We start from the raw sequence: 27,958 nt of genomic DNA, 5'->3' as shown, positions 1-27,958 counted from the left end.
CACCAAATGCCAAACAAGTCCTGGAAGGGAATGTATTGGGACAGAAGTAATGCTTGGCCCACCTGGGGCAACTTGGGTTTCATTGGGTTTTGCTTGAGGGAACCGTGTTCAGAAGAAAACCAATGCCAATAAAAGTTGTTGTGCTACTCAGCAGTAGCCATGTTTATTCATTCCAAGTTTTAGTAATGAGAGTAATTTCTCATCATACTCAAAGCTAATGATATCAACGCTCAGAGAATCAAATCACCGACCAAGGATCAAAAATTCATTACATTTATTGAAGACAGTTGAGAGAGAAATTCAGCACGTCCCTAGAAGACCCGCAGCATTTTTTGTATCGATTATTTCCACTCGCACGTCTCTTTCCCTTTTCTCTTTCCTCCCTGCGCCATTAATTATCCCTGATATATGTCTTGGCAGAGAGCAATGCCTTCACATACTCGGGTCAATGAGACGTGTCCGACGTTGAACGGTAACCATTAAAATTCAGCATGCGAATGAGACGGAAGACAGTGTAACCTTGTCCAATGAGATAACAGCTCGGAGGACTCCACGGGTAGTAGAGCGAGGGCGGAATGTCAAGACGGACACATATTAGCACAACTGAAGTATGACACCTGGTTTTGAACATTTATTAAAAAAAAAAAAATGGTTTTGCTGAGCTCTATTTCACATATTATGAGAACTGTTACACATTAGACTTGACATTGATGTGCCTATTAGTAAAATGGACAAAGTTCTCAAATCATAATCCCAGACAGCTCAACCTCCTCTCAGGTCACATTTCTACAACATTTCTGAATCAATGGACGATAAAACATCCCACCATAAAGGAGAATATAATAAAGCAAACTTGAATGGCTACACTCTCAGAAAATAAAATGTACTGCAAGGTCTGTATAGAGTACCTCAGAGATGATGTTTTTTGTCTGCAAATCTCAAGTTAGCATTTTAGCACTTGCGGTTCCATCGCCCCAAAATCTATGTTTCTTTTAAATGGATTTTGGTAAAACGCCTGATATCAAATATGTGGTTAACAAAACCTCTAAATATTTTCACGTTTTAATCTACGACATAAAACCCCAGTTATAAACTGCTCTTGAAACTACCGGTTGCTAATAAATTGCTAAAAGCAACTACATACATGGACACAAATCTCTAATAACGTGGGTAGGGAATCATTGAGAAATTACTTACCAGGGAAAGACGTTTTTAATTAAGTTTGAAAATGTTGTCGGAGGCTTTGTGGGGGTAACGTTGATACCATCCGCAGTGTCGTCTGTAGCCTTCTGTTAGATTTTTACTTCTGCCGATTGTATTTAGGCTTCAAAAATAGCAAAGATTGTGTTAGTCTGTAAAGATTATCTTGAAAGACAAAATGTGAACCTCATGAACATGAGTTAATAACAGATTTTATTTTTTGCAGTCTTCCAAAAGTCTATGGGAACAATGCTTTTGGTTGAAGTAACCCATGTGGCGCTAACTTCAGGGTCGGCCTACAAAAATACGCCTTCCCTGCACCACTCAATAACATGTTAATATTAGAAAATCAGATTAAGATTCTGTATCGGGCTAAACTAAATTAAAACCACCAAATGGTCAAGTGTCAATTGCTATCTGGCGCAAGCTAAGCTGTTTATTTTCAGATCAGACAAAAGTGGCATTATTCTTGACCTGACTATTCTTCTTGTTTGAAGCTTTAACCGACGATTTATTTGCTCTTCTTACTCTTGGATCGATAGGTTTCTTCACATGCGGCTGCTCCGCTTGGTCTGAGGTCTGATAAACTCCTGTTCTCATTCTTCCCTTGCAGGTTTTCAGATCCCCAGCCACACTGTCCAGACCTCCGCTGTCTCCATGCCGACCACCGAGGTCGTCGCATTGGATCCCGTCAACATCAAGAGCACCTCGCATGGGGAGAGGAGAGCGCTTGCCTCTGACCCTCTGTGGGGGAGGTCGAGGAGCTGGAGGTGGAGCGGAGGGTGCCCTCTTGTGGGAGTATTTGGAAACGCTGGTCCTTTCTCTCTGACGTCTTTCAGTTTTCACTAATGGGTAGTTAGAGGGGAAGATGAGCAGAAATGTACACTGTTAGTTTGTAGAGCACAGTTGTTGTTATTATAGGAAAATAAATGAGATATTTTGTACATAAATCTTTGTTTCACACCCTTCAAAGATTTTGATTTGAGAATTAATCTTGATATTCAGTTTTATGAATTAATTGCAAAAAGTCGGTTAAACAAGCTTTTGAGTGTTTCTCACGAAAACTGAGTATCAAATATCTTGTAAACATTTAAGAATAAAACTATTAAAGTCTTCACAAAGGGGGAAAATGAACAATTTAAAAATGCTGAGATGCTAACCTAAGACATTTTCTTTCTTTTCATTATTAAATTTTTTATTATATGTAAACAATTTGAGAATTTCTTGATATTGTTTGTTTTAAGCTTTTACGTGTGATGTCAGACTTTTGGAACCCACTGTATGAAGAATGGACATTTTTCCTCCAGATGGTTCACACTTGATCGATTGTTCTTTTTCGCAACAGACATCATTTCTTGAAAGTAAGACTGAATCCAGCATCATCCATCTTTTATGCTCAAACACATCCACACAAGGTTAACGCTGCAATTGTGTCATTTATAAGGGTAGGAGCTGTTTTGTATACATTCCTGTCTAAACAAATTTAGGAATAAATCATACCTGCCTTTACTCCTACATAAATGACAATTACTGCAGACTGTAAAAAAACAGTTTTACAGATATACAGAATACATATTCCCAGGGTGTGGGCTACAGTGGCAAAGAAGCCATTATAAATAAATTGTAGTATAATTTTGTAATTTTTTAGTTTGAATACACTAGCACTAAAAGTGGTTATTGGCTCGTAATCATAGAGGAACCACTTTTAGTGCTATATAGAACCATATTTTGGTGCTTCTTTGGGATGACTGAGACATAGAACCGCTGAAGAACCATACAGGGGCTTAAGAAATTCTTTATATGGAAACGGTGCTAAACAGCACCTCGGTCACCCCAAAGAACCTCTGAAGAACCACTGAAGCACCAAGATATGGTGCTATACAGTACTGAAAGTGGTTCCCTATGATTACGAGCAAACAACCACTTTTAGTGCTATGTAGAACCATAGTAATATACGCTATAAGTAGCCAGGAATACTACAATTTCTAATTATGACTTCAATATTATGACGTCATAAGCAATTCATTTTTTTCCAAAACAGTTCTTTATTACAGAGCAGTGGATTCATCGTTGAATGTTTTGTTGATGAGTCATTGTCAAAGATAACACGATGTGAATAGATAACACGATGACAGATGTGTTTAGATATAATCTATAGTGCTCTGGTGGTTGGGTTGGTTAAACGGTTGGCCGGCCAGGATGGGCTGCAGTTTACCCCAGGGTCTCACTAAGAGAACTTAGAATAGGGGTCAGCACTGTTAGTTGGGTGGGTCCTGACTTTTAACATCCGTTTTATAAAGTAGCCATTTAATAGCGAACACTTCTGCCTAAATTCCAAAATATAAAAAAATCATATATTGAATAAAATATTTTTTAAATTTATCCACATGAAAGAGCTCAAAAGTTATTCTGTGTGTCATTATGTTCAAACAATTGTACATCGCCTGAGATGTAAGAGATAATAACATCATGTTTATGAAAGTCATTATAGCTGATAGCCTTTATGAGACTGCTGTTAGCTGTCATATCTGTTTCTTTTTGACTGCAGCATAAGAAAAACTTTACAAAGAGTAAAGTTTTAAATTAAAAGAGTTTAAGTTTTACAATTAAAAGAGGTTTAGGAATGAGTTGACTGGTCTTATGGTGGGTTTAGGTCTCGGGTGGATTCTGTTTTGATACACACATTCCCACAAAACACACTGATCAGTTGCTTAGCGACATGTGTTAAAGCGCAATTGAGATGTACTTGAGAAAGGTAAAGCACACGGTGAAATCTACTTGATAGCATGATTTTAAGATGTTAATGCCCACCAAGAAGACTCCTTCAGACTAAACACACACTCATTAACATACTGTACAAACCACCCACTCAAGTTGCTCATTTGTATTCATTGCTCTCTCTTGCTATCACATTCATGTATGCTCTTCATACACTGCTACATCTTAATATATATATATATATATATATATATATATATGTGGGGTGCAATTGTGCCAAGAAAATTTGGATGGTGAAGAAACTGTGACTTAGGTTGCGCACATTCGTAAATGTTGCCTCTGTGTTGTGATTAGATTTATAGACACACTGCCCCCTTGTGGCACTACTTAAAACCAGTCATCTGAACAAATGCAACGTTTTTAATGCAATGTCAAACATTCGTGAAATAGGGACTCCCTGACGTTTAGATTACAGAATAGATACATGCTTACCTCTGGAAACATACACATTATAACCAAAACTGGTCGTCAGTAAAGTGCACTTTATAACATTTGAATTCTTAATCTAAATAGCAGGAAAGCTGCCTCCACAGGTTCTTTAATTTACTGATGGTAAGCGTATCTGTGCCACGTCCACTAGATGAGTCACCATCTTTTAATGCAAGTCAAACTTGGACTTGCCCTTTAAACTTTTGCTGTTGCTGTTCAATGTCCAAAAAAATTGCCTAGACTGTATTTGTCAAAGGAACACACATCACCAGCTTTCTCACCTACCACATATTGTAAGCGAATTGCACATCATTAGCAAACTGTGATGGTAACTATTACCATACAACAATCGCAGTTGGGATTTGCGTCAACAGTGACTCTGATGAGTTTGTCTTTCCTGCTGTCCATGGGAAAAAACACGGTCTTCCTGTGCTTTAAGTTTAGACAGATGTTCAGAACTTGTCGGGTGCAAAAGTCTTACCACAAACACTCGAATGTGACCTGTGGATTTATTGGGTCCTTTAAGACTGTGTTTGCATGAAGATCAGCGTCCAGATGGTATTTTTGGCCAAGGAAGAGCAGCTAATGTTCCTTCCGATTGCTAAACCGTGAACCATTTTATCATGAAACAGGCTTTCTGGCCTTTATCTGAAATTGTTTTATTAATATGTCTCTCCCAAATGTTCCAAAACCGAGAACTTTCCTAAGTTTATTGTACTGCTCTAAATCTATGGCATTGTTGAAATAACACCACACTAAATATTCTGAAACTCTTGTGTTTAACGTACATGCACAAAATAAATGGAAACCTATCAAAAATCAGCTTAAAAAGAAACCTGTTTTCTCGTGTTTACATGCATAGTAATAAACCGTCTACGCATAAAACCTTGTTTATATGGAGGTTTGAGACTTGCGTGCAGTGACGTCACAATAGAAAGTCTGTTACAAATTCACTGGAAAACGGCCAGAAGCTGTATTTTTATTTTTATTCTAATGTCCGCAGTACCTGCATATACAACAATAACGACAGTTCTTCATTTTGACGTTTCTACATCAACTGCATGACTTTTATGTGCTATTTTACTATTTATGACTTACTATTGCGCTGTCAGACATGTGCACAAAAACAAAACTGAGAGAAAACCAGTAAAGGCGTTTACATGCATCGCGACATTAGAATATTCGACACAAAACTACATCTGCCAAGCAGGTTTTGCTTACGCCGTTTATGAGCTTTCCCTGATAAAAGGAAACCGTTTTACGCATTTAAATGAGCTACTTGTTATCAGCTTATTAATCGGAGTAAGTCTGTGCATGTAAACGCACGTGTTTTCCTCATAAACAGCTTTGAACCCCAAAAGGTTCTTTATATGGCGCAAATCATGCAATTCCAATCTCTTTTATGAGCCTTAACTCCCTTTTATATTCATGCTGTCTGGCCATACATGACATGAGTCATCAGGACCTAAGAATATATCTTTAGCAAAATGCAGATTTGCTCATACAAAACATAATAGGCACCATTAAAGCATCCCGTCACTCAGAACATGTCTATGTCTGTCAGGGCATTACATCACTCTATTCAAGTCCTGAGTTGAAAGTTTGCCTTACAAACCCAGCACGAATGCCTCCACTTCTTTAGCAATTCCCATAGCCCAGTACAGCAGAACAAACAAGCCTTGTTTACAGCAATGAACCCAATAAAAAAATAAGAAGAGGACGAATTCGATCGAAAATATTGTGCATGTGATCAAATGTAACATTATCGAATCACAAAGTGTCAGAAGTAGGAATTATGCAGGAATCTGGCATCCCGGTCAAATTAAGACACAGCATGAAGATTTCCCGTATATGGAGGCTTTGCCTACTTTAGAACATTGAATGGGTACCAAAGGAGACAATACAGAATTAGGACACTTCCTCTGGTGGAGGATGAGAGAGCGAGAGCTGGAGAAAACAGAGGCTGGTTTTGTCTGAGCCCAATACTGCCATCCAACAGCACAAAGCCTGCCTAACCAGCCATTCACTTTAACTAGGCTTCTGTGCATAGCTAATGCACTGAGAACGGCATCCCTGAAATGGCACAAAACAGGCGCTGGGGGAGGCGGGGTTAGGGAGATGAGAAGGACTCTTCTGAGAGAAGATCGTTTAATCATATGATCGGCATGCTTTATATCAACGCGGTGTCCAGACCTTTTGCTGACAGGAAAAGAAACGATTAACGTAGTTCTCTTCCTTGAACTCATGGGGACATGGTGCTGTTTTTACTTAGACAATACTAAACACTTGGTCATTATTTGGTGTGACGCAAGTCATCCTTCTATGGAGTTTCAAAAGGATCTCTCAAACCTTTCCTTGATCTTGGCTAAGCCCCGATAAGTTTTCTCAACGTTCTTGAGGTGTGGTTTGCTATAGGCACAAACAACTAATAAAGTTCTACTAGTCATGTCAATCGTGTTCTTTAAGTGTGTTTGTGTGACACTGTGAAAACCCTAATGCCACAAGCAATACTCATACTCAAATATGGAAATGCAGACACAAATGCAACATTCCTACTTGCATTACTGTTACGCTAGTTAGTTACCAAAAAGTTACCTTAACATTTTTTTTTGTGCAATGATCAGCAGATTTTGGAACTTATTGACATGTGAAACAAAGCTTGCGGAGCTAGAAACGTCTGCGTTCACATACCTTTTGTAGAGTATGCATTGGACCTAGAAGACAGTAGAAATTAGGGCTGCAGATAAACGGAAATATCAAAATAGGGCAAATGTGCATATTGTGATATGCATTTTGCAACTGTATGCATTAACTAAATAATTGTATACTCCAAAAAGGTATGTATAGTCAAAATTGAAGGTTAAAGCACATAACAGAAAAAAATATTCTTTTATTGTTTACTAGCTTCTACAAACTTCAAGCATTATTGTGAGGTTTGACACTATATTTAGCAAGTGATCCCATATTGCACTTTTCTCCAATATCGTGCAGCCCTAAAAATTGACAATAGCCATATGACAGAAATCAATATGAGGCAAAAAGAGGAGGTGAGAGAGATCTCACCCCTAACATTTATTAATCTATATTTACAAGTTTGCAGAAACATCAACCAGGGCAGAGATATTGGTCGTCTACATAAGACTGCTACAGAAAACTGAAAATGATTTCAGAAGAAACAGAACGGAGAGCAATTCAACAATGCTGGCAACCTCGACACGGCAATACACCACAGAACTTTAAAACAAACTATATACACATTTAGTACTTTGTCACTTAAAGGAAGATACAAGGGTGTTTCAACTGGGATAAATTATACCTTTCCGGGATTATATTACACATTACATACGTAACATATGATATCAAAGCATAAAAACACAGAACTGCTGTCATGTCGCAGGTAATTTGCCTAGTTACACATTGTTGAATTGCATTTTTGAAAGGATATGTTGAAATAAAAAAGCTCTGAGGTCAGAATTTAATATTGAGAAATAGAAATGTGAGGTCGTGAGGAGTTAAGGTGACTCTTTGTCAACATTAAGAACTATCTATTCATGTTTGATGGAAAGGTTTATGGAAGGCACGCTACTAGTCACCACGGAGAGGTAAGACGAGACATCTGTCGTACTTAACCTGAAACCTGTGCTTGTGTTTATTCTTGTGTATTCACATCATGAAACATCATTAAATATGTCTGAATGAGGGTGTTTGCCACATCAAACACTCTGTCTGGTATGTAGTTTATATTAAGTGTCAAAGCAGAGTTAACACATCTAGTTCAGTCAGTTGTGGCTCCTGTAAGCGCCGTCATGTGGTCCGCCAGAGGACAGAGATATGCAGTGAGGTTGGTTCATTTCGCTAGTTACCTCAGACTGGCTATAACAATTCTATCGTTTCTCTCAGAGGATAAACAGAAGTGGAAGGAAATGATTGTCAAGATCATGTCTGGCTAGTATTTCGAAAAAAATACTTTCAGGGAAGAAAATGTCGAATGCATTATATGTAAAAGTCTCTTTTCAATAGTTCGTTAAAGTGCTTAAAGGGTTTTGAATGTACTTAGGAAGGTGATCGTAATGCCAGGGTTTGGCTTACGATGAGGAGCACAGCAAATCCACAGCACTCAAAAAAACCACACACATCTTCAGGAGGGACCAGAGAGAGATGAGGATCACACATGCTAGTGTAGTTTGTTCACACTGGAGAGATACCTGATCGAGCCCGGCTGTCCTGGTACGTGCCCTCCCTCAAGAGGTGCCGTCGGTCTGGGGATGTAGGGAGAAGCATATGAGACTGAGGAAGAAGCGAGCTGTTAGGGCTTGTGATGTCGCCTTCGGCGACAAATGTGAGGTCCGTGCCGCTCTCTTCATCCTCTAGGGCCTGGACCCCTCCTTCGCTCCTCCAGTCTGTGATCCCGGATGAGCCCCCTTTTAGCACGTGCGGAATCGGAGATAGTGACGAACTGAACGGTGATTGATTTTGAGTGGCAGCGTTTTTATTGGGAGGCATTAGGGCTCGTCTAGGCGCTTTCCTCTCGACTGCTGAATCCAAGCTTTGCGATTGGTGGCTGGCACTGAGGGCGGCGCCGTTCTCCGTGGATCTGGGCCGGGTCGTGTAGGATACGGGGGTGGAGCTGAAATTGACGTTGTGTCCATCCGCTTCCGGGTCAAGGCGCAGGAAGTCCGGAAGGACAAGGTCGGATTTGTTCAGCAAACCCCGCTGGTCGTCAGCTCTGTTGCTCTGTGCTTTGGATATGAGCTCGAAGAATTCTGGTTGGACAATACACACAATTTAACACCGATTGTTCATCGAAAAGTGAAAAACAACAATTAACAAATCGCAGCAAGCATGAGATGGAAAGCATTTGCGCAAGACGTCGGCAATAGAACTGTCAGTTTTAAGTGTGCTTGTGTTAGCATTAGCTATGTCGGCCAGTGTTGCTATAGAGTTAGGGTATCATAAAGCCAAGAACAACTTCAGCGCTACGAACGAGAGCTTATTAAAGAAAGTGAAAGGGGAGTAGATTTTTACCTTCAGCTTCATCTATATTAAGCTTTTTCTGTTTTCGTTTTTCCACCTGGGCCCTGGTTTTCACAGACGAAGCCTTTCCTGCCGGATTGTCCTCCCCCTGGGTAGCGACAATGAGAATGGGGCACATTAAGGGTGCGTGGATGATAGAAGCCTCTTCTACTAGGCTTTTCTTTGGGGGCGTAGGTCTAGAACTACACAAGGCTTAAAGAGGCAGTGGATGGGCCTTCAGTCGCTATCACTAAAGATACTGGACTACAATCCTATACAGCACAGCACACTCACTGAAGAAACACCACCACCAGCACAGCATGCCACCACAACACCACACCCAAACATCGGTGAACACCCTCGCTCTGTGTTTGCACCATGTCGATCAACACAGCTATCAGTAACTATAAAGAAGAAAGGGAGGAACCCTTGAATCAAGCAGCTTCTGGCAGATGGGGTGTGCTATACTCTCACAACAGTGTGGTGTGTTGAAGGAAACAAAGTGGTAAGAGGCGGCTTTTTGTGATTCAAGAAACGGGTTAGGTCATTCACAGGCCCAGAAAATGCACACATAAAGCCGTCAGACCAGAATATAGAATAGGGGAGTTAGCCATGCATAGACCCCCATTCACAGGCCAAAAATACAAAGATGGAGAAGGCGAGGGAGGTTTACGATCTCGGTCTTACTGTGGCAGACTGGCTTCGTGCAGACAAAGGTGGGCCGTGACTTTTAGATGAGACCAGCTTTTGTTTATCTGTTTAAAAGGGGAGAAAGATCATACTTAAGAGATTTAGAAGGGGTGAGTAAAGACAGAATTTGTATGAACTATTTCATAAACTTCTCTATTGTCAGTTAAAAACTTCTAATAACGCAGACATAGGAGACTTATTGTAATGTCATCTATTAATAACAAAAAAGGCCTAAAGGGGGAAAAACGATCTAAAAGCCTCAAACTTAGAAATACTGTGCTACCGCTTTAAAGTGGTTGTAGTTGTCGAATCAAATCTGATGTCATTGTGTGTGTGTTTGCATCTTGCCTTTTCCAGGAATGTGGTCAGCTGCTTCCAGAACCACCCTCAGTCCATCCAGATTAGATATAGGAAGCCCAAGATCAAGGGGTTCTTTCTCTCCGCTCTTTCGACACAAAACAACAACAATTTTAACATCCCAACAAAACAAGAAAAGTCTAATGACATTTGAGATTGCAGATTTATCTTCTGTGGTTCAATTTGATCCGTATTACATTATAAACATTATAATCCATCCTATATTTTATGATTTATGCTACAAAACCAGTTTAACAGGCAAGATGATGGAAGCGTTCTTCATGCACTCTGTAACATGATTCCTTACCAAAAAACACATCGTCAGCATGTTCTTGGTCTTCGATGCAGATTAAAATCATATTTAAATTGGATAAAATCTCTATAAAACTTTTAAGCCTCGCTATCCTTCTGAAACCTTGTATGTCCAAATTTACTGTTTTTCAGGAAATGGAAGAAACACTGTACTTTTTAAATGATTACATTCTGTTTTGTCAAGGTTAACAAGCTCTTTTTTTATACTTTTTATCGGTTAGATATTTGCAAAACCTGACCTTCATAAAGGGTGACTAATAATATTGTTTTATGGCAAAAACATTAAATATGGAGATACAAGGTTTAGGAAAGGACAGCAGCCATGTGTACAGTATATTGGTAAAAATGACGTTAACCGATGATTGAGTAAAATGTTAAAAAAGAACAGTTTCTCAAAAATATTAATATTGTTTGGGCATTTTCTAACTTTAACAGGGAAGAACAAATCTAAGAGACAAAACTATAAACAGATTGACTCACTATCCTGGCCACCAGCTCTCCTAAATTCAGGCCATATTTGGCCACCACTGGCCTCAGCACTTCTGTAACCGGCTTAGTTGGTTTCGCCTTCAGCCCCACGGAACGATTTATGGGCACTAGATCCAATCTATGACAGAGACAGAATGAGAGAGGTTAAAGAGATATTTCTGTTCTATTTACTCATGCTCATGTTGTTTCAAACATGAATGACCTGGGCAGTTCCGTGAAAATGTCAACCTTCCCAATTTTTTTTTTACCAGCGGTTTTTACTATGGTAACATCACAGATTTTAACCTTTGGTGGCTCAAATAATCATGGGGGATCTCTCTTCGAATTTGTAAGGCATTCGTTTTATTTAGTGCATGATTTTTCATAGTCTTATAAGTGCCATTTCCAGGAGTGTCACATCCATAACGCTACAATTTCCTCATAATTATTTTATGTTTTATAAAGAGGCATCCCTCCTCCATTCATTGGGTATATTATTGCTTCAGGTTTGTGCATTTTATTTTACAGAAATCCTACAAAGTTTATTGACTTCCAAAGACCGCATCCTTTTTTTGTCACATTGCATGTTTATTTCCCATTTTTAAATATAATTTTATTTCATAGACGGACATTTTTCAATGTTTAGTCTCTATCAACAAGGCTTTAGTCAAATATAAACAGATGGTTCAATATGTCCGTGACAAATTCATTCTCTATGAGCATTTTTATGTCACGTCCATAATAAAAAATGTCACGTCCATAACGCTGGAATTGCCCACCTTCTATTTTCCATTGAACACAAAAAGGAGATGTTAGGCTGAATTTAAGTGACCTCAGTCTCTATTCACTTGCATTGTATGAAAAAGATGTTTGAGTCACTATGTTCAGCACAACATGTTCAGAACAACAGGGTAAGATTTACAAAAAAAGAAAGAATGATCACACATATAGACAAAGATAAAAAAAGTTATGTACCGGAATAACGTGCGTTTCTCCAGCCGCAGATCTCTGGAGCACAGGGTCATGCAGTCCTGGTCCAACACTAAAGGCTTTACACATGGACAAAACATGTTATTATAATACAATACAACACTGCAGTTTAAACCCGTCAACATCTGACCCGTAAGTATAGTCTTCTACTTCTTTTCTACTTTCATATCCCCCCCTAAAAAATTAAAAAATGTTTCGTATACTTTGGTATGCTAACTGAGACCAGTTTTACTGCACCTATGCATTGTTGATCTTTTGTTGCCCATATTGCTTCTATTGTTTTCCCCTACTATGTAAGTCGCTTTGGATAAAAGCGTCTGCTAAATGACTAAATGTAAATGATGCAGACGTGCACTATTGCTCATCTTGAACTCCCAAATATTGAAATTCACAAAGCAAAATTGACAATAGCTCAGTTAGTTTGATAAATATGACCAATGTATGCAACCCCTAACAGTGACTAGAACAAATATGTGTTACCTTTTCTCCACCTACTAAGAAGAGATCCACAGCAGCCAGATTAATACCGAGCTTCTCGCACAATCCTAACAGCACTTCTCTGATGGAGACGCCCGGCCTGATGGGTACTGAGCAGCACGAGCCGTCCGGAAGGTTAATGTTACAGTGACGCGCTGAACGCTCGGGCAACAACATGGAATTTCGCGACACCTCACCCTGTCGGACAGAGGATCACAGTGAAATGATAAAGCAAAAGAACCAAAATAGGAATATTTTTGTTGGGTCATTGTGACAGCCATTACACAACTATTTAGTAAATAAATGCACAGGACTTATTGAATTCAGGTAAGGTGATTTTATTATACAAGGTGATATGAAAAACATTGGTAAATAAACAGTAACTTAGCTGATACTCAAAAACAACTGACTGGGGAATGCTAAGATTGACCAATCAGAATCAAGTATTGTAGAGAGCCTTGTGACAAATGCCAATAATTATGAATGTTCGAGAGTGAGAGTGACATCAGCTGAGTGGTTCAGAGCCAGGCCCTGTCAACCCACCTCATTTTTTCCAGAACCAGATGTGGCTAGCTCCAAACTCGCACCAGATGACAAAGAGCCCTGTGATTCCCTCCGGCCGTTACTACCTGTAAAGCCTGTGAACATAAAACATTCATAAGCGACAAACTGAAAACTGCAAACAAAAACAGGAGATGCAGGACACAAAAATGAAATGCGTTTTAAATCAAATTATAGTATAACCCTTAAATATCACGTGTATTATTGTTATAGTAAAGAATGTTATGAAAGCAAAAATGTACAGATAGTAAAAGAGTAATTTAATGAAAACATATCATCCACTCACTGTATTCTGCAAGATCCTTCTTCTTATTTCCTTTTCCGAAACTTCTATTTCTGGACCAGGAGAAGAAAATGCTTTTCTTTTTATCGCCCTGTTCGTCTCTGCTGTCTTCATGCAGCAATCTGCTTGATTTACTCTTCTTGTCGTCCTGCACCTATAAACATCATAAATCATTTTCCATTCTCAAAAATAAAGTAGGTGCTAGTATGAGATCCGTTTTCAATTACGAACTGGCTGTTGCAGAATGTCAATGTAAAAACGGTTTATTGGAATGTGAAATGGAGCGAGAACAAGGTTTTAAGACTCAGATTAGAAGCATGGTTTACTGTGTCGCTCAGGTGTTGACTATTCTTACTGTTCCTCTGTTTTCTTTCTTCTTTAAAAGCTTCTGTGATAACAGTGCTAACACTTGACTATGTAAACAGATGTATAATGCTGACAGCGACCTGAATCTCACACCTTCAGAACAACAGGGTAATTGCATTGATGTACATACTTTAGGCGTGGAAATGCATTGAATCATAATAGAGACTTTGAAGGACAATTTTAGCGAGACATTTTAGCCTAAAGTTGTTTTACTAATAATATTAGGAAATGTTATTTAACTATACAATGCCTGAAAGATCAGTTACCATTAAACTGTTTCAAAGTTCATAAATCTATTATTCATATAATATTCATACATATTCACATAATAATGAATGCTATTATGTTGTGTTAACAAACTCTCGGCCGGGAGATAATTAGACTAAAGAGCGACTCTTATGTGTTTCAAAGATTGTTTGATTTTGGGCTTATGTGGAAGCCCCAGAGAGACTGAACTGCAAACGGAGGCTTGTCTTTCTAATGAAGGGCACTGGTGGATGTTTGCTTGTAACCTTTTTTGGTGTCGAGAGGTTGGATCGGTCGGAGCTTGTACTGTGTTTGGATGTGGGGCTGCTTGGGACCTGATAGGGATCTGGAAGAGGCCGTCCCTCCACCTCTGCCACCATACATTCCTGATACAGGTAGGATTTTAGGAAGCGAGTGTAACTATCAAATTTCATCAGGTTGAAGATCTGTTGAAGAAAGAAGGGTGAAATAACTGAGTAAAATCTGAGAGCATCACGTCTCCAGAATTTACATGCTGGTCATGGGAGGTTTACACTGACTTTTTAAAACGGCATGAATATATTTACAGCAAATGTGGTGAGCAATCCAGAAAGACAAAAGGAGAAAATGCAAAAAGGCTAAATAAAAGGAAAGATATAAAACTGAGCTTTGGATTCGTGGTTCACAGTAAGGCACCGTTGAGGGTGTTACACTACCTTTCTAGTCACTACAACATCTAACACAACAAAGTGTGACCATTTTCACAATTCTGAGAATTTGCCAACTACAGAGATCTTTGATAAGGCCATGGCGGCCAGACAGGACCCTCTGGAAAAATAAAAAGACAGGAGTCTCTTAATGCTGCCATTCTTTTTGCCTGGAAGACACATTGTAAAAAAAAAAATCAGTCTCTATGCTCAACGGCTGCCCTCAGGTTTCCAAACGGTTATCATGGGGTTGGAGCGTTATGTCTCATGACATTTAGTGCAGAGCTTAAAAAAAATTCAACAACTTAAAACCTTGCATTGTTACGAAACCATAGAGGACGTGCATGGGAGGTTAGTCAAGAATCTCCAAAAATAGATCATTGTATTATAACAAGCCATTTTGGGACTGTGAAGTTTTGGTTTATACAGTCATGAAAAAAGAAATCTGGATAAAATTACTCTACGTTAATTGGTCGGGGAAATACAAAAGGGTGTATTATAACAAAACAGGTCAAGGCAAGTCAATAGATTTTCAAGAATGTCAAAACCTGACGCCTACACAATACTTTGTACACCAATGCATTTGGAAATTCTGAAAGCTCTGTTAATAACGTGGTAAAGCTGTTTATGGAGAAGTGTAGTGTTGTGCCTGCAGGGTTTCATCTGACAGTTTCTCCTTTTCATTTATACAATGTTCTCACCTGTAGCTGCTGCTCTTTAAACATGTCTGGCCTTGGAGCGTTGAGGATGTCATCTGCCAATTGTGCCTGACTATCGATGTTGACAGGCGTGGTGGCCTTACTCGAGAGGAAGCTGTTGTAGATCTCTCTGGCCATCTGGGACAGCTGAGGGACAAAATTTATGACAGATGGTAAATGAAAAACATTTTGCATCTAGAATACGTTCAGCAGAACAGCAGTCGCAATAATTCCATAAACAGAGTTCAAACCCATTAAATATACTTTGAATCAATGGAAACCATTACAAAAAAATTAAACCTCTCAAAATAATGAACCTGTAAATGACTGTATACCTGTTTCTTGTCTGTTTCGGGCACATGGCTGAAATATTCGCACGCTTGCCAAAACAAAATGTTCTCCTCACTGAACTCCTTCTTAAGGAACTCCTGCAGTGTGAAGAATAATAAAAGAGATTAGGTTGTTTATCTGCGAAACAGTCCAATGAATTTTGAGAAATTCACTATCGATGAGATGTGCAAATGGATGACTTGGTATGATTTGACGTACCGAGAAATATCGCACACCGACAGGATCCTGCAGCAGGCGCTCGAAGCAGACGGCCCATGATGCAACACGCCGTTCAGTGTGGCGTCTATGGCACTGCACGCTGGGTAGGCTGGCATTGCTATTCAGACTGTTATCACTGCCACAGCCCTTCAAGTCCCCACTGTTCAGCTCTATGGCACAAACAATTAGATAACAATTTAGACCTTAGTTTTCAGTTTATAGTTTCAATCTTAAAACCGAACAATTTGTCAATAGGGCAAGAAAAATAACCTTAAAGGGATAATTAATCCAAATGTATATGACTATTTCTTCTGGAACAGAAAGAAGATATTTTGAGAGATGTTTAAGCTGTTTTGTATCCATACAACGGAAGTCAATGGGGTTCAATGTTGCTTTGTTACCAACGTTCTTCAAAATATATAGTTTTATATTTGTTGAAGAAATAAAGTTACACAGGTTTGGAATGACATGAGGGTGTTTAAAAGATGACATTTTGGTGAACTAAAGTAACTTGTCAATAGTAGTAATTTTGCTCTTGGAACCCATTTTAAAACAAGTAATTTTTTCTGTAAAACCATAAACCTCCAAATCAAGACTTTTAACACTAGCTAGTGTCTATAGCTAGACAATGGATTCTGCATCTGCACAAAGCCTGTGAACTGTAACGCAGCTGTAGAGTATACAAAAGCTGAAGCCCCCTGAAGAAAGCCAGAATTCAGGTGTCTGTACACACGTCCTCAATTCATATATGGCCAAATATGAGTCACCGACACCGCAGCCTCTTACCTGGGCAGAGCTGGTACGACCCTGTGTGATGCCACTTTACCAAGTATTTCATGCCAACTGGACGCCAGGCTTTAACATCCATCACCCCATTACACATGGCCACAGAGCAGAAGCCGAAGAGCCATCGAACTCTCCGTAAACTTTACACTCGACGCAGAATCTCCAGACATTACATGGAATTAGGAACTATCTAAACAACTCGGTCGCAGCCGTGAAAACGCATGCATGTATACAGGTAAATAGATACAGGGGCCTGCGCACAAAGCTCTGAACAGACAGGTGATAAATAATTGACAGAGGAGAGGGGAGGGAAACTTAGAAGGTAGAGGCAACAGGAACCTGCAATATTAATGCCAGACCAGCACAGTCACTCGGTTGCGCTCAAATAGTTTTATCTGAATATTATCACTACATGCCACTTTGGCATTTGGACCAGTAGCAATTGTGAGTGTGCTTCGGTTTTGGGCAATTCCAGTGTTATGGGTGTGACATTTTCCGCTATATATATGACATATAAACTATATATAATATAATATATCTATATAAATCTATATAATATAAAGATTCTAAACATTACAATATCAGTCTATGCACAAGTTTTCTATTTAAAAAAAGGGAAATAAACATGCATGTGACAAAAAAGGAGATGGTTTCAGGGGGACGGCAAAATTTCTAGGATTTCTTTAAATTAAAATTCACAAACCATAAGCAATAATAGCCAACAAATAGAGAAGGGATGCCTTTTTACAGAACATAAAATAGTTACTGTATCTTAATTTTCATGTGCCCATTCATGAGAAATATGTACCTTTATGGACGTGACACTCCTGAAAATGGCATTTAACAGACTATGGACAATCACGCACTAAAAATAAAACAAATGCTTTAAAACTTAAAAAGAGACCTGACATGGGTATCTGGATAATCAAATGTTTAAATACGGAAACAAACAAACAGCTGCAAATGTACAATTCCTATGCAAATCCAGTGTTCTGGACATTTTCAGTCAAAACATGAATTATACATTTGTAGAAAATGTGTTTATGACCATTATATTGAATTCTCAGTTTATGACATACCAAACCCCTAATGGTTTAGTCCAGACATTGTCTAAGCCGTAAGTTTAAGTTTAAGTTTTCAGTTTTAAAAAAGAGAAAAATTCATGCATGTGATGAAAAGGATGCACGTTTCTTTGTAGCATTAATTTGAATTAAAATGTACCAACCAGAAGCAATAATACCCAACAAAGGGAGAAGGGCTCCTTACCATAAAAGTTTTTCATTTATTAGGAATATGGACTGTTATGGATCTGACAACTATCTTATGTATATGACAATTCACTTATCTGACTATGGAAAACTACATTAAAAAACAAAAAATGCTTTAAAAGAAACGACACAAGTCTCAAGAGACTACACAAGCCACCAAATACTGACATCTGAACTATCAGTATTGTGAATATATGTTATGCTTAATATTAGCGCTCTGAAAACATTGCTTACCCAATCAGATTAATGTACCTGAACTGTTATAAAATGTGATTTTGACCATGTATACCGTGTCACATAAACGGCTCATGGGTCCCAATACAGTTGATGCACTTAGAAAAAACAACTTAGAAAAAAAAAAGGCCCGGACTGTAAAATTTACATCTACGAGAACACAGCAGAGCACCAGAGAGATCAGTAATAAAGAAAACCCAAGGTTGGTGAGATTCGCACTATGATCTCAAGATCGATGGCAATTAGTAATGCCAGATTTACAGACGATAAAAGTGGTTCTTGGCTCACTCTCTCGTCTCTCTCTACAGATTTAAGACACCCAGTCATGTTGATAATTAATTCTGGAGCCGTTTCTAAGAAACAAAACTGCCCCGCCATCTAAACACAGATTGTCCTGGCTAACAACTAGCCGATGTCTGGTCAGATCCTCTCACAGGCTTTATGTTTGATGAGCATCGTGATAAGACCAACAACAGGCGATATTCTGTTGCCATACACGGCCCACACGCAACAATCATGTGATTGGAGAAGCAACTGTTCAGTTAGTTCCTCACAGGTTGGTGTGCATACATTTGGCCCTCCACGCCTTTTGTTATGCGTGAGCTGAAAGATCTACAGCTCTGGCTTGCAGCGTTAAGCAAACATTCCCAGAAACCCTGGCACATTCACACATGCTAATTGGGGGGTTGATGGGGGGGACAGGGGGGCAGTGACTTGGGGCTTGCTCACGGCTTGTGCTTCCTGAGCAGTTGGAATTGTAGTACAGAGATTTGGGCCAAATTCTAACATGGGTTTAATGAATTATAAAGAGATTTGAATGGTGTTCTTTTTGGCTTGTTTTATGAAATTGGACCGAAGGTTTAGCAGGCGCATATCTTGCTTTGTCACCTAAAATTATGTTATGAAAAAGTGAATGTGGTGATTAAAGGGTGAAACAAACAAAGTCAGATCACAGACAATATTGCTGATCAAACATGAAAACACACATTGTTTACGTCTATACAAACTTTGTAACATTGAGCAAAACAAATCCAGTGTGCTATGAATTTGTGCAACAAGACCTTCTCTATTGATACAGAAGAGACATTGGAAAAGCCACAGAAAGCTATCAAGAAATCAGGACAAACTACAAGAGTGAACTGGTGTTTGCTTTACACTTCTTTAGGATAAAACCCTATCTGGTTCAGATCTACAGATATAAACAACATTAGCATTGAAATTAGATCACAGACAGCTACACAACAGAAAAACAGGACTGCGATGAAAGAAGTAATTGGATCCCTGAGCGATTTAAACAGAACCAACAGTTTTAGGAAGCAGAGAAAAGTAAAACTACAGGCAGAAAAAAAATAGTACAGATGATGAACACAAGCTTAGGTTTGAGTAAGAGAAAGAAAAGACAAGACGAATGAAGTTTGTGCCACATGGAAACAGATGCGATTTGATGTTGTTATAATGAAAATGCGATTGAGTACTCACCACCATCGGAGACAGTCGCAGACTGCAAGAGAACACAGAAAGACATGTATGAGTGACTATCTTCAACAACCTCACAAACCGAAGTCTCCAACATAATAGGGTGCTCTGGTGGCATGATACACACCAGCTCTTCCTGTTTTACTGGTAAAGCCTTTCTCACACTCACACTCACACAGAGATAATGAGACACATCAGGTACATTCCAACAATACCCTGAGATTCTAGACCCCGCCCATTGTGACTCATTAGAGCCGCCCAGTGCGATTTCGCCTTGGCATGCCACTGGGTGATAAAACCCTTAAATTGAGTCATTTACACAATGTGAAGAAGAAATAATGATGGTGGAGATGAATTTGTCGTTCTATAAGAATTGTATCAATTTCGAAACCTTATCCATTGAAACTGCGATGAGCCGTTCATTGCGGGGTTAAATGATGCATTACTATAGTCACATCAGTGGCATTCAGGTAAGTGGATGTGTAAACTGTTTGTATTGGAAGAATGCCAAATGAGTGATTTCCTTTACATGTGAGCTCAAAGGGCAGTCTGTGACGAAATGCCCAGGAAGTGTGGGGAATATATAGCTTTTATCAAATATCTTTTTCACACATACTTTGTTTGAAGAAATAAATAAATTGGTTTAGATGTCAAATATTTTGTTTGCCAAGTTATAGTTTTTTAAATAATTAACAGTTTATTGACTTAAGTCAAAGCCAAACTTAATCTATGGAACACAAAACAAGGGATCTACTGAGTTGGATGGTTAAATGTGTCTTAAAAATAACAACTGGAAGAAAAATACAATTCTTTCATTGATATTGAAAATAATTTTTAAAGCGAAAGTTCACCCAAAAATGAAAATTCTGCCATCATTTACTTACCATCGTTTCCAACTTGCACAACTTTCTTTCTTCCACAGCACACAAAAGAAGATATTTTGAAGAATGTTGTTAACTAGCACCCATTCAATTACTTTGATTTACCAACTTTCTTCAAAATATCTTCTTTAGTGTTCTGTGGAAATAAGAAAGTCATACAGGTTTATAATGACAACAGGGCGAGTAAACGATGACAGACTTTTCATTTTGGGTTCGACCAAAGGTGCATTACATTTCAGTGTTCGAGACTGTCTTCTTACCTCACACTGATTCGCAACAGTAAGTTTAAGATCATTATGATTTATTTACTTAAGATGAATTGTCAGGTATGACTCTGTGGGAAATGTTACTTTGACATCATTTGACTTCTACCTATGCAAACAAAATTAAATTATTAAATTATTTCAGTTCAATTGTTCACTAAAACACAATAAAAGAAACCAAAATAAGAGTCCAGGGACTGGACATTTTATAAATGACTTGCAATTCTGCAGAAATCTGTGAAAGCTTTGTCAGAGCTCTGAAGGCTAAGATTCAGTGTGGGCATAAAAATGGCTATTGATTAAAAAACGAAAAAAGGAAAGAAATTCAAAAAGGGGAGTCTGAATGCGAAATAAAATTACAGAGGAGAGGACAAAAGAGGAATCCAAATGTCTGTTGGCTGCTACCAAGAGAAAGATAGATGGTGTTTCCATTGTACAGTCTAAACACTCAATATTCTAACTGCAACAATTCATTTCCTGACAGGACTGTGTAATTGAGCCAAAAACAACCTCGTTGTTACTTATTATTGCATTTAAATGAGTAAGACGGGCAAACTAACTGCAGTTGAAAATTACTGTAGAGAGTTGAAGAATGTGTAGAACACAGTAAAATAACAATATGAAATCTTCTTTTTAGCTGTCAGGGAATTGTATGGTTTGAGATAACATCAGCACATTCTTATTGTTTATGGTCCACTATTGTGAGGGACACATTCCATGCTGTCTCACCATATCTCTTTAAGGCCTGTAGTTACACAGAATTTTAGTTGTCGTTGTTTTTTTTACAGATTTTCACATATTTTTGCAATACAATAAAAAAAGATTTCAAATTTAAAAGAAACAAAACATAAAAAACATGCAATTTTACATGAAAAAAAACTATTTTACTGTATTTTTCTGGTGCCCCAGTTTTTTATTGGATTTTTTACAGTGAAATACAGTAAAACAAACAAACTTCAAATTACAGAAAAACAATGCAAATTTACAAGAAAAACTTTGAAGAGCAAAAACGTTTTTATACCGCTATGCAAATGGGGGAGGTCATCGAGGTATTGTTCACATACTACATTACATATTGCACATTCTCTAAAAAAAGAGCATAAATTTAAATCCAGTGATCAAGTGAACAACGCAGATTTCTGAGTTATTAGTTCTACTTTAGAATCTGATAAAATTAAATGTTTTCATAATAACCAGTACTACAGCATACACTATTTTGCAAACACATACTCCTCTTACTAGTTTTAATATTCTGTTCTGTGTTCCTTTTGGAGCCTCTAACCCCTTCATTCTCTCCCCACCTCCTCCTTTAATTCCATTGGGTTTCCTTCATATTTTGGCAGTCAAACTACTTGTAACCACATATTGATACACAAGTTGCTTTTTCCAAGCCCCTTTCTTCCAACCTCTCCACCCTTCACATTCCAGACCATTTTAAACCTAATCTGTCTCTTTTCTTAAGATCATGGATGTTGTTAAATCACAGACACTGCCCCACGGTTGACAGAGCAGATGGTGCAGCTGCTTCAATGTTGTTGCCAGTCTAGAACTGACTTTGTGATGGAACTGAATCTTGATTTATTGTCACACAGCTGTGAGTAATAGACCTTTCATGCAACATCATCACCATAGTAAATCACAATGTTGTAGAAGTCTTTCTGGAATAGCGTTCTCATGCAGACAATAGCTGTAGTTTGTATCGTACGGTTAGAACCATTAACCGTTCATTCATCAGTCCTAGACGTTGAAGTTTCAGGCTAGTGTTTCTAGCAACATACAGCAGATCAATAAATATAAAAAGACAATAAAGTGCAAATATCAAACTTGTAAACATTCTTGTTATGTTAATAACTTTTTGATTGCTAGGTCCATTGTTTACCTTTGTAGATTAAATTATTCTGAACAACAGATGGGTTATCAGTGTCAAGAACACCCCGTATCTTACTCAGAATCACTCTCAATTTGTTGGCCCTGGTGACTTAATGTCTAACCCCTCTCTCCACTTTCTGCTAAGCATTCTCTATTTCAGGACAGAAATGTTGAGCTCCGTAAATGCCACAGGGTTTACATATACTTTCAGCTCTGTGCAGTCGAATGGACAAATGCGTAAAAGTCTGAAAGAACCTATAAGTATAATATATGAGGCACATTCCTACAAGACAAGAGTCCTACAAGACTTCGCTTGTAGGATAAAGGTCCCCACACACACTCGCATGTTTTTGGTATTTTCGTGGGGACTTGCCATAGACTTCTATTGTTCTTATACTGATCTAATGGTATTTTCGACCCTCTACCTCTAACCACATGGCTTAACCTAATGGAGGGTTTACACCAAATGCGAATTAAGCGATTGCCTAGAACGCACTTCAATTTCCTCTTCCGTGCAAGTTGGAAATATTTGTCAGCTCGCATCACTAACGCAAAAATAATAAACTTTTCCCGCGAGTTATAAAGAGCATGGTACGTAATTGTTTGCGTTTGGTATGAACCCCTGCATAACACTTGGAGAAACCTTTCTGTATTTTTCAAATCTTATAGTAAGAGGTAAGAAAATCTTTTTAACCAAAAACAACATTTAAAAATATTTACATTGAAATTAAAAGTCCTGCATTATAAGTCCCTATAGACAATTTTAAAGTGACAAAACAACAAACGTTACTGCGCATCGTTCGTGGAAAGACCTTAACTTCCGGTACACTTTCACAAGTGCCTGTAAATCATTTCTGATATCAAGTAAAAGAAACCGAGAAGAACTGTTATTTGGCTAAACTTATCTCTCCAATATTTTGAATTAAGACTGCGATACCAAGCTCCACCGCTAGATGTCAATGTCCCATACGGTTTCTTCAAATGCGACCAAACTACAGCACCCATTCAACAAATTGTTTTTTAATTAAACTTAACATTCAACAAAAATCAACAAATTGTTTATTTACTACAATTATTATACAGTAAAATAATATAATTAGTAATATTAGCCAAACACAGACCAGTAGTTAACTGCAGTCCCGGTGCGCATCCAATGAAACGGTCTATACACAAAAAAAAGTTGTTACTGTATTATAATACATTTCCTACTGTGGACCTGGATTTGATTCTGTTGTCATGACAACGGAGGTCTTTTCAGTTGTGCAATGGTGACCTTATCAACACGAATAGGTTATCGCACCATTTCTTGCCACCTGACTTAGTACTTATGACGGTTTAATTGACACCAATCCACCTTCACACTATCCACTGCAAGGTCTTATAATACTAAGCTATTTGAAAAGCTTGGAGAGGTTGTATTTTTATGATGTTACAGTGTATATATATCATAAGAAATTCAAAAAGTATTCTTGCCTATAAAACAGGTCTGAGTTTTGGATATGGAGCGCAAGCTTATTGTTAAAAACCATCTGTGCTAAATACAAACACACAGTACATATAAAACATCACTTGTTTTACGTCCGCATGTGTTTGTTTACACAAGGCTGTGGAGATCACACACAACACTGTAGTGCTATGCTTGCAATGCAAAAATATTTAAATATGCACTAACTGACGCATTGACCAGTTTATGACAGAGCATGGAAGAACAGGACAAATACAAGACTTTCCACAAACGAATGTCTGTATGAAAATAGGAGGATTTAATAATGCTTTAACGTTTTGGATAAAAACAAGCAAAAAAAGTGAGCGTGCCACTTTCTCTTCTCAAATGACTCGAGGTGCCTAGAAAAATGCAGCGTGCCTACATTTAAAATAATGAACTTGCGCACGCAAAAGACACGAAATGTGAATCACCTGTCAAGCTGTCGACTCTGAATTCCCAGATGTCAGTTTGACTTCATTCCTCGACTTTGATGCGCATTAAGATAATTGTTAAGCATCCTGCAATACTATGTTTTAAACAGAGATGGCGATAGAGAGGCAAAAGTAAGGCTTCATAACGTACAGTAGGTATTAAACATTAAACATAAACCACATTTTAACAGCTTCATTAATTTTTTCAGAGTATATGAACAATCAATGTGAAGAATTTTAGGATGGGGCTTGATTTTATCTATTGGGATCCACTGGAAAGCAAAAAGTGGGTGATTAAAAACAAAACGTCAGACAGGTCAGAGGTCATTTTGACATCATCCAAAAAGAAAACGGAGACGGAGTAAGTTATTACATTTGGAAGAAAAACTAAGACAAACCAATTGTCTTTGGAAAAATATGCATTGATGAATTGTGGACAACAAGACCAGAAATGTCTGTTAAGAAAGTAAAAATTTGGTTTCATGCTGACGTCCAAACTGCATAATGAAAGAAAATGTAACCTAAAAATAGTAAATTAACAGTACAAATAAGTTTGGACATACACACTACAAACTGTTGTGTTAAAAACGCAATCTGTCCTGTCTGTATCTAAGGACAACACATTTTGTGTTACGTAGCTTAACCTTGTGTTCTCCCTTTTAGTGGACATCAAATCAAGACAAAAGGACACAAATACGTGTCATTATTTTACACATCCTTTTAGAAAGTGTAATGTCACAAGAGGAAACATGTGAAAGCAAATGGACAATATCAACTATCTGTAACGCTGGTCAATAAATGTTTTTGATGACCTCTGTCTCACACACACATAGACGCATTCCAGTAAGGTGTCTGAAAAGTAACAGCCTCATGTTAAACACACTCGGGTTTGAGAAGAGGCAGGAAACTGTGAGTCTAACAGCTAACGGACAAACAGATTCCAGTGTTTACATTTGAACCTGAAATGAATAGTGCCTTGCATCGAGCCCTAAATTCCCAAGGTTAGAATGAGGCGGAGAGAAGACTGTGTGTACAATTGCGCGCCAAAAAGAAGCGTTACGAATTCATACCCAAAACTTTCCTGTTTGCTTTGGCCCTGTGAAGGCTCCAGCTCTCTAACCTCACGAATGCAGTTTGGGACGCATAGGCAAGCCATTACGATTTCTACACACATCTGTCATAAAGACATACATTTAATGGGAATGAACAAAGGTAGCTTAGCGAAGCCCATGTGCGCTTCTTTATTTACAGACAAACTTTAAACCGCAGGTCTGGAGGTCTAGAAGACGTTAGCCATCGAGTCTGGACTAACAAGAGACGCTCACTAATGTCTACAATGATTCCAGTCTAGACACGAAACACATGCGGGACAAACCGATTTAAAACACACCAAGGAAGACTGTAGAAAGCAAACACATCATAACGACAACAACAAAAAGTCAACAATTTTCTCTTAACTCACCGTATGTAAGTACAAGACTCTTTTAAATGAGAGTCTCTTTTTCACACTCATGGTAGTCTCACAATCCGCTTCCTTAGTGTTGCTCCAAACATGTAGAGACCCAACTCTCTGTCTGACGGTTCCATCCCTCTCCTACGCCTTAACTTCACTCATTTCATTCCTCTACAGCAAGAGCTAACACGCTCAGTGAAACGCCAGGCTGACACAATCTCTCTCTCTTACAGATGAGGAAGTTCCATTCTGATGAGGAGTCTGAAGTGCTGTCACTATGGCAACTCTCAGCAGGAAGCGTCTGGGATTTTCACGCGAAATTCAGGAGCTGAAGAAAAAGTTGGGATTCTCCTTTACTTCCCGATGACCTGCGTGGTAACTACAAGAACAGATGTCAGACTTTTCTCCGGGTGATCTTATTCGACACAGACTAGCGCCTCTTTCTCTCCCTCAGTGGAAATAAGAAATGCTTACTCAACCGTTTCGCCATCCCCGCTCAAATAAACCCTCCATTCAAGACAAAAGAAAGCAGTCCCTCCTGGCCTCCAATGGCACAGAGCGGCGCTGCCACTTCAAATACTCTTCTCTCTTAACTTCCCAGCATCTAAAAAAGCAGCCTGGGAAGTCAAAAGCTGAGTGTCCATGTTGTAAAAATAGTTTGAGGATCGACGTGCATTTGAAGAAACATTCTGCTGAAAGACTTTGGAGTTTGGCGAATGACGTAATGTAAACACGTATGCAGTGAGAGTGGACTTAATGAAATGCAGGTTCTTGTGGTGGGTCATGTCAGAACAGGGAGAGCGCTATACAAATATTCCAGGGCTGCTGGAACAAAGGCAGCATTTCATAAAATCCTCTTGAGGTCCATTCAGAAATGTGAGTGGTACAATTGACAATTTCCTGAGTTGAAGGGTGAAAAGAATGATACTAAAAATACTTGACTCTCTTATTGCAGAGAACAAAAACAAGACCATAAGAAATATGTTTTTCAGCTTTTGGTGGGAAACCCTGCGGAGATGTTTAAGGGTATTCTTCATGCCTTTGAATAGGAATTATGCTTCACTTACACACCCTGACTTTGATCTAAATATGTTACATTTAAGTTTGACCCTTTGAATTTGTACCTTCGATATAAACTAATATTCCTGCGATAGAGTTTATACAAATGCTTTTACTTATGTTTTATCTGATTTATTACATTAAAAAGGTCTCACAAATTAAATCCAAAGTCCTGTCTAGTAAATATAGACCATTTCACAAGATGTTAACAACACTGGTCCTGAAGCACTTCCTTTTTTCACTTTTTTATTTTACTGTAAATTTTGTTGGAAACATTTGAACAACATTTATATTCCATTGTAAATGTTCCGTTGGTTGTACTTTCTTAAATTGTGTAGTGTTACCAAAAGTGATAGAGAAAGCGCTTCTGACTGTTTACGTTTTGCAAATGGTCTAAGAACTACAGAAAGTTTGTGGTTACTTACTCTTATTGATCATTTACTCTTATCTTATTTTAGTTATATAGTTTTTAAATCATTTTAGAATAAAAGTAAACTAATCAAGTCATAAAACACAAATGTAAGTATGGGATTTATGCTGTTATGTCATCAACTCTCAAAAATAAAGTTTTGATTTATTTACGGAATTTACAAAATATCTGCATGGAATATGATCTTCACTTAATATCCTAATGACTTTTGGCATAAAA

The 27,958-nt window shown here is 38.3% G+C and overlaps 1 protein-coding gene across 5 annotated transcripts in view; it reads right to left on the bottom strand.

The window, feature by feature from the left end:
• Window positions 1-1,632: 1,632 nt before the first annotated feature.
• rgs12b (regulator of G protein signaling 12b) overlaps window positions 1,633-27,958 on the bottom strand; it is a 47,487-nt gene continuing 21,161 nt past the window's right edge. For 4 of the 5 annotated variants that reach the window (XM_056764641.1, XM_056764649.1, XM_056764632.1 and 1 more), the window contains 15 exons: window positions 19,871-19,892; window positions 16,104-16,273; window positions 15,890-15,982; window positions 15,558-15,701; window positions 14,437-14,616; window positions 13,562-13,712; window positions 13,258-13,352; window positions 12,718-12,912; window positions 12,223-12,296; window positions 11,260-11,386; window positions 10,459-10,555; window positions 10,108-10,175; window positions 9,433-9,529; window positions 8,613-9,170; window positions 1,633-2,045 (listed from right to left, as the gene is read on the bottom strand). In XM_056764641.1, coding sequence (XP_056620619.1) covers window positions 1,648-2,045; window positions 8,613-9,170; window positions 9,433-9,529; window positions 10,108-10,175; window positions 10,459-10,555; window positions 11,260-11,386; window positions 12,223-12,296; window positions 12,718-12,912; window positions 13,258-13,352; window positions 13,562-13,712; window positions 14,437-14,616; window positions 15,558-15,701; window positions 15,890-15,982; window positions 16,104-16,273; window positions 19,871-19,892 — 2,469 coding nt within the window. In that variant the 3' untranslated portion in view covers window positions 1,633-1,647. Of the gene's footprint in view, window positions 2,046-8,612; window positions 9,171-9,432; window positions 9,530-10,107; window positions 10,176-10,458; window positions 10,556-11,259; window positions 11,387-12,222; window positions 12,297-12,717; window positions 12,913-13,257; window positions 13,353-13,561; window positions 13,713-14,436; window positions 14,617-15,557; window positions 15,702-15,889; window positions 15,983-16,103; window positions 16,274-19,870; window positions 19,893-27,958 lie in introns of those variants that run through there. The other variant, XM_056764666.1, reaches the window with a different exon arrangement.

Source organism: Triplophysa dalaica, chromosome 2, assembly GCF_015846415.1.
Source record: "Triplophysa dalaica isolate WHDGS20190420 chromosome 2, ASM1584641v1, whole genome shotgun sequence".
Classification (NCBI taxonomy): domain Eukaryota; kingdom Metazoa; phylum Chordata; class Actinopteri; order Cypriniformes; family Nemacheilidae; genus Triplophysa; species Triplophysa dalaica.
The sequence above is the reverse complement of the archived record's forward strand: the minus strand, read 5'-3'. Positions and strand labels throughout refer to the sequence as shown.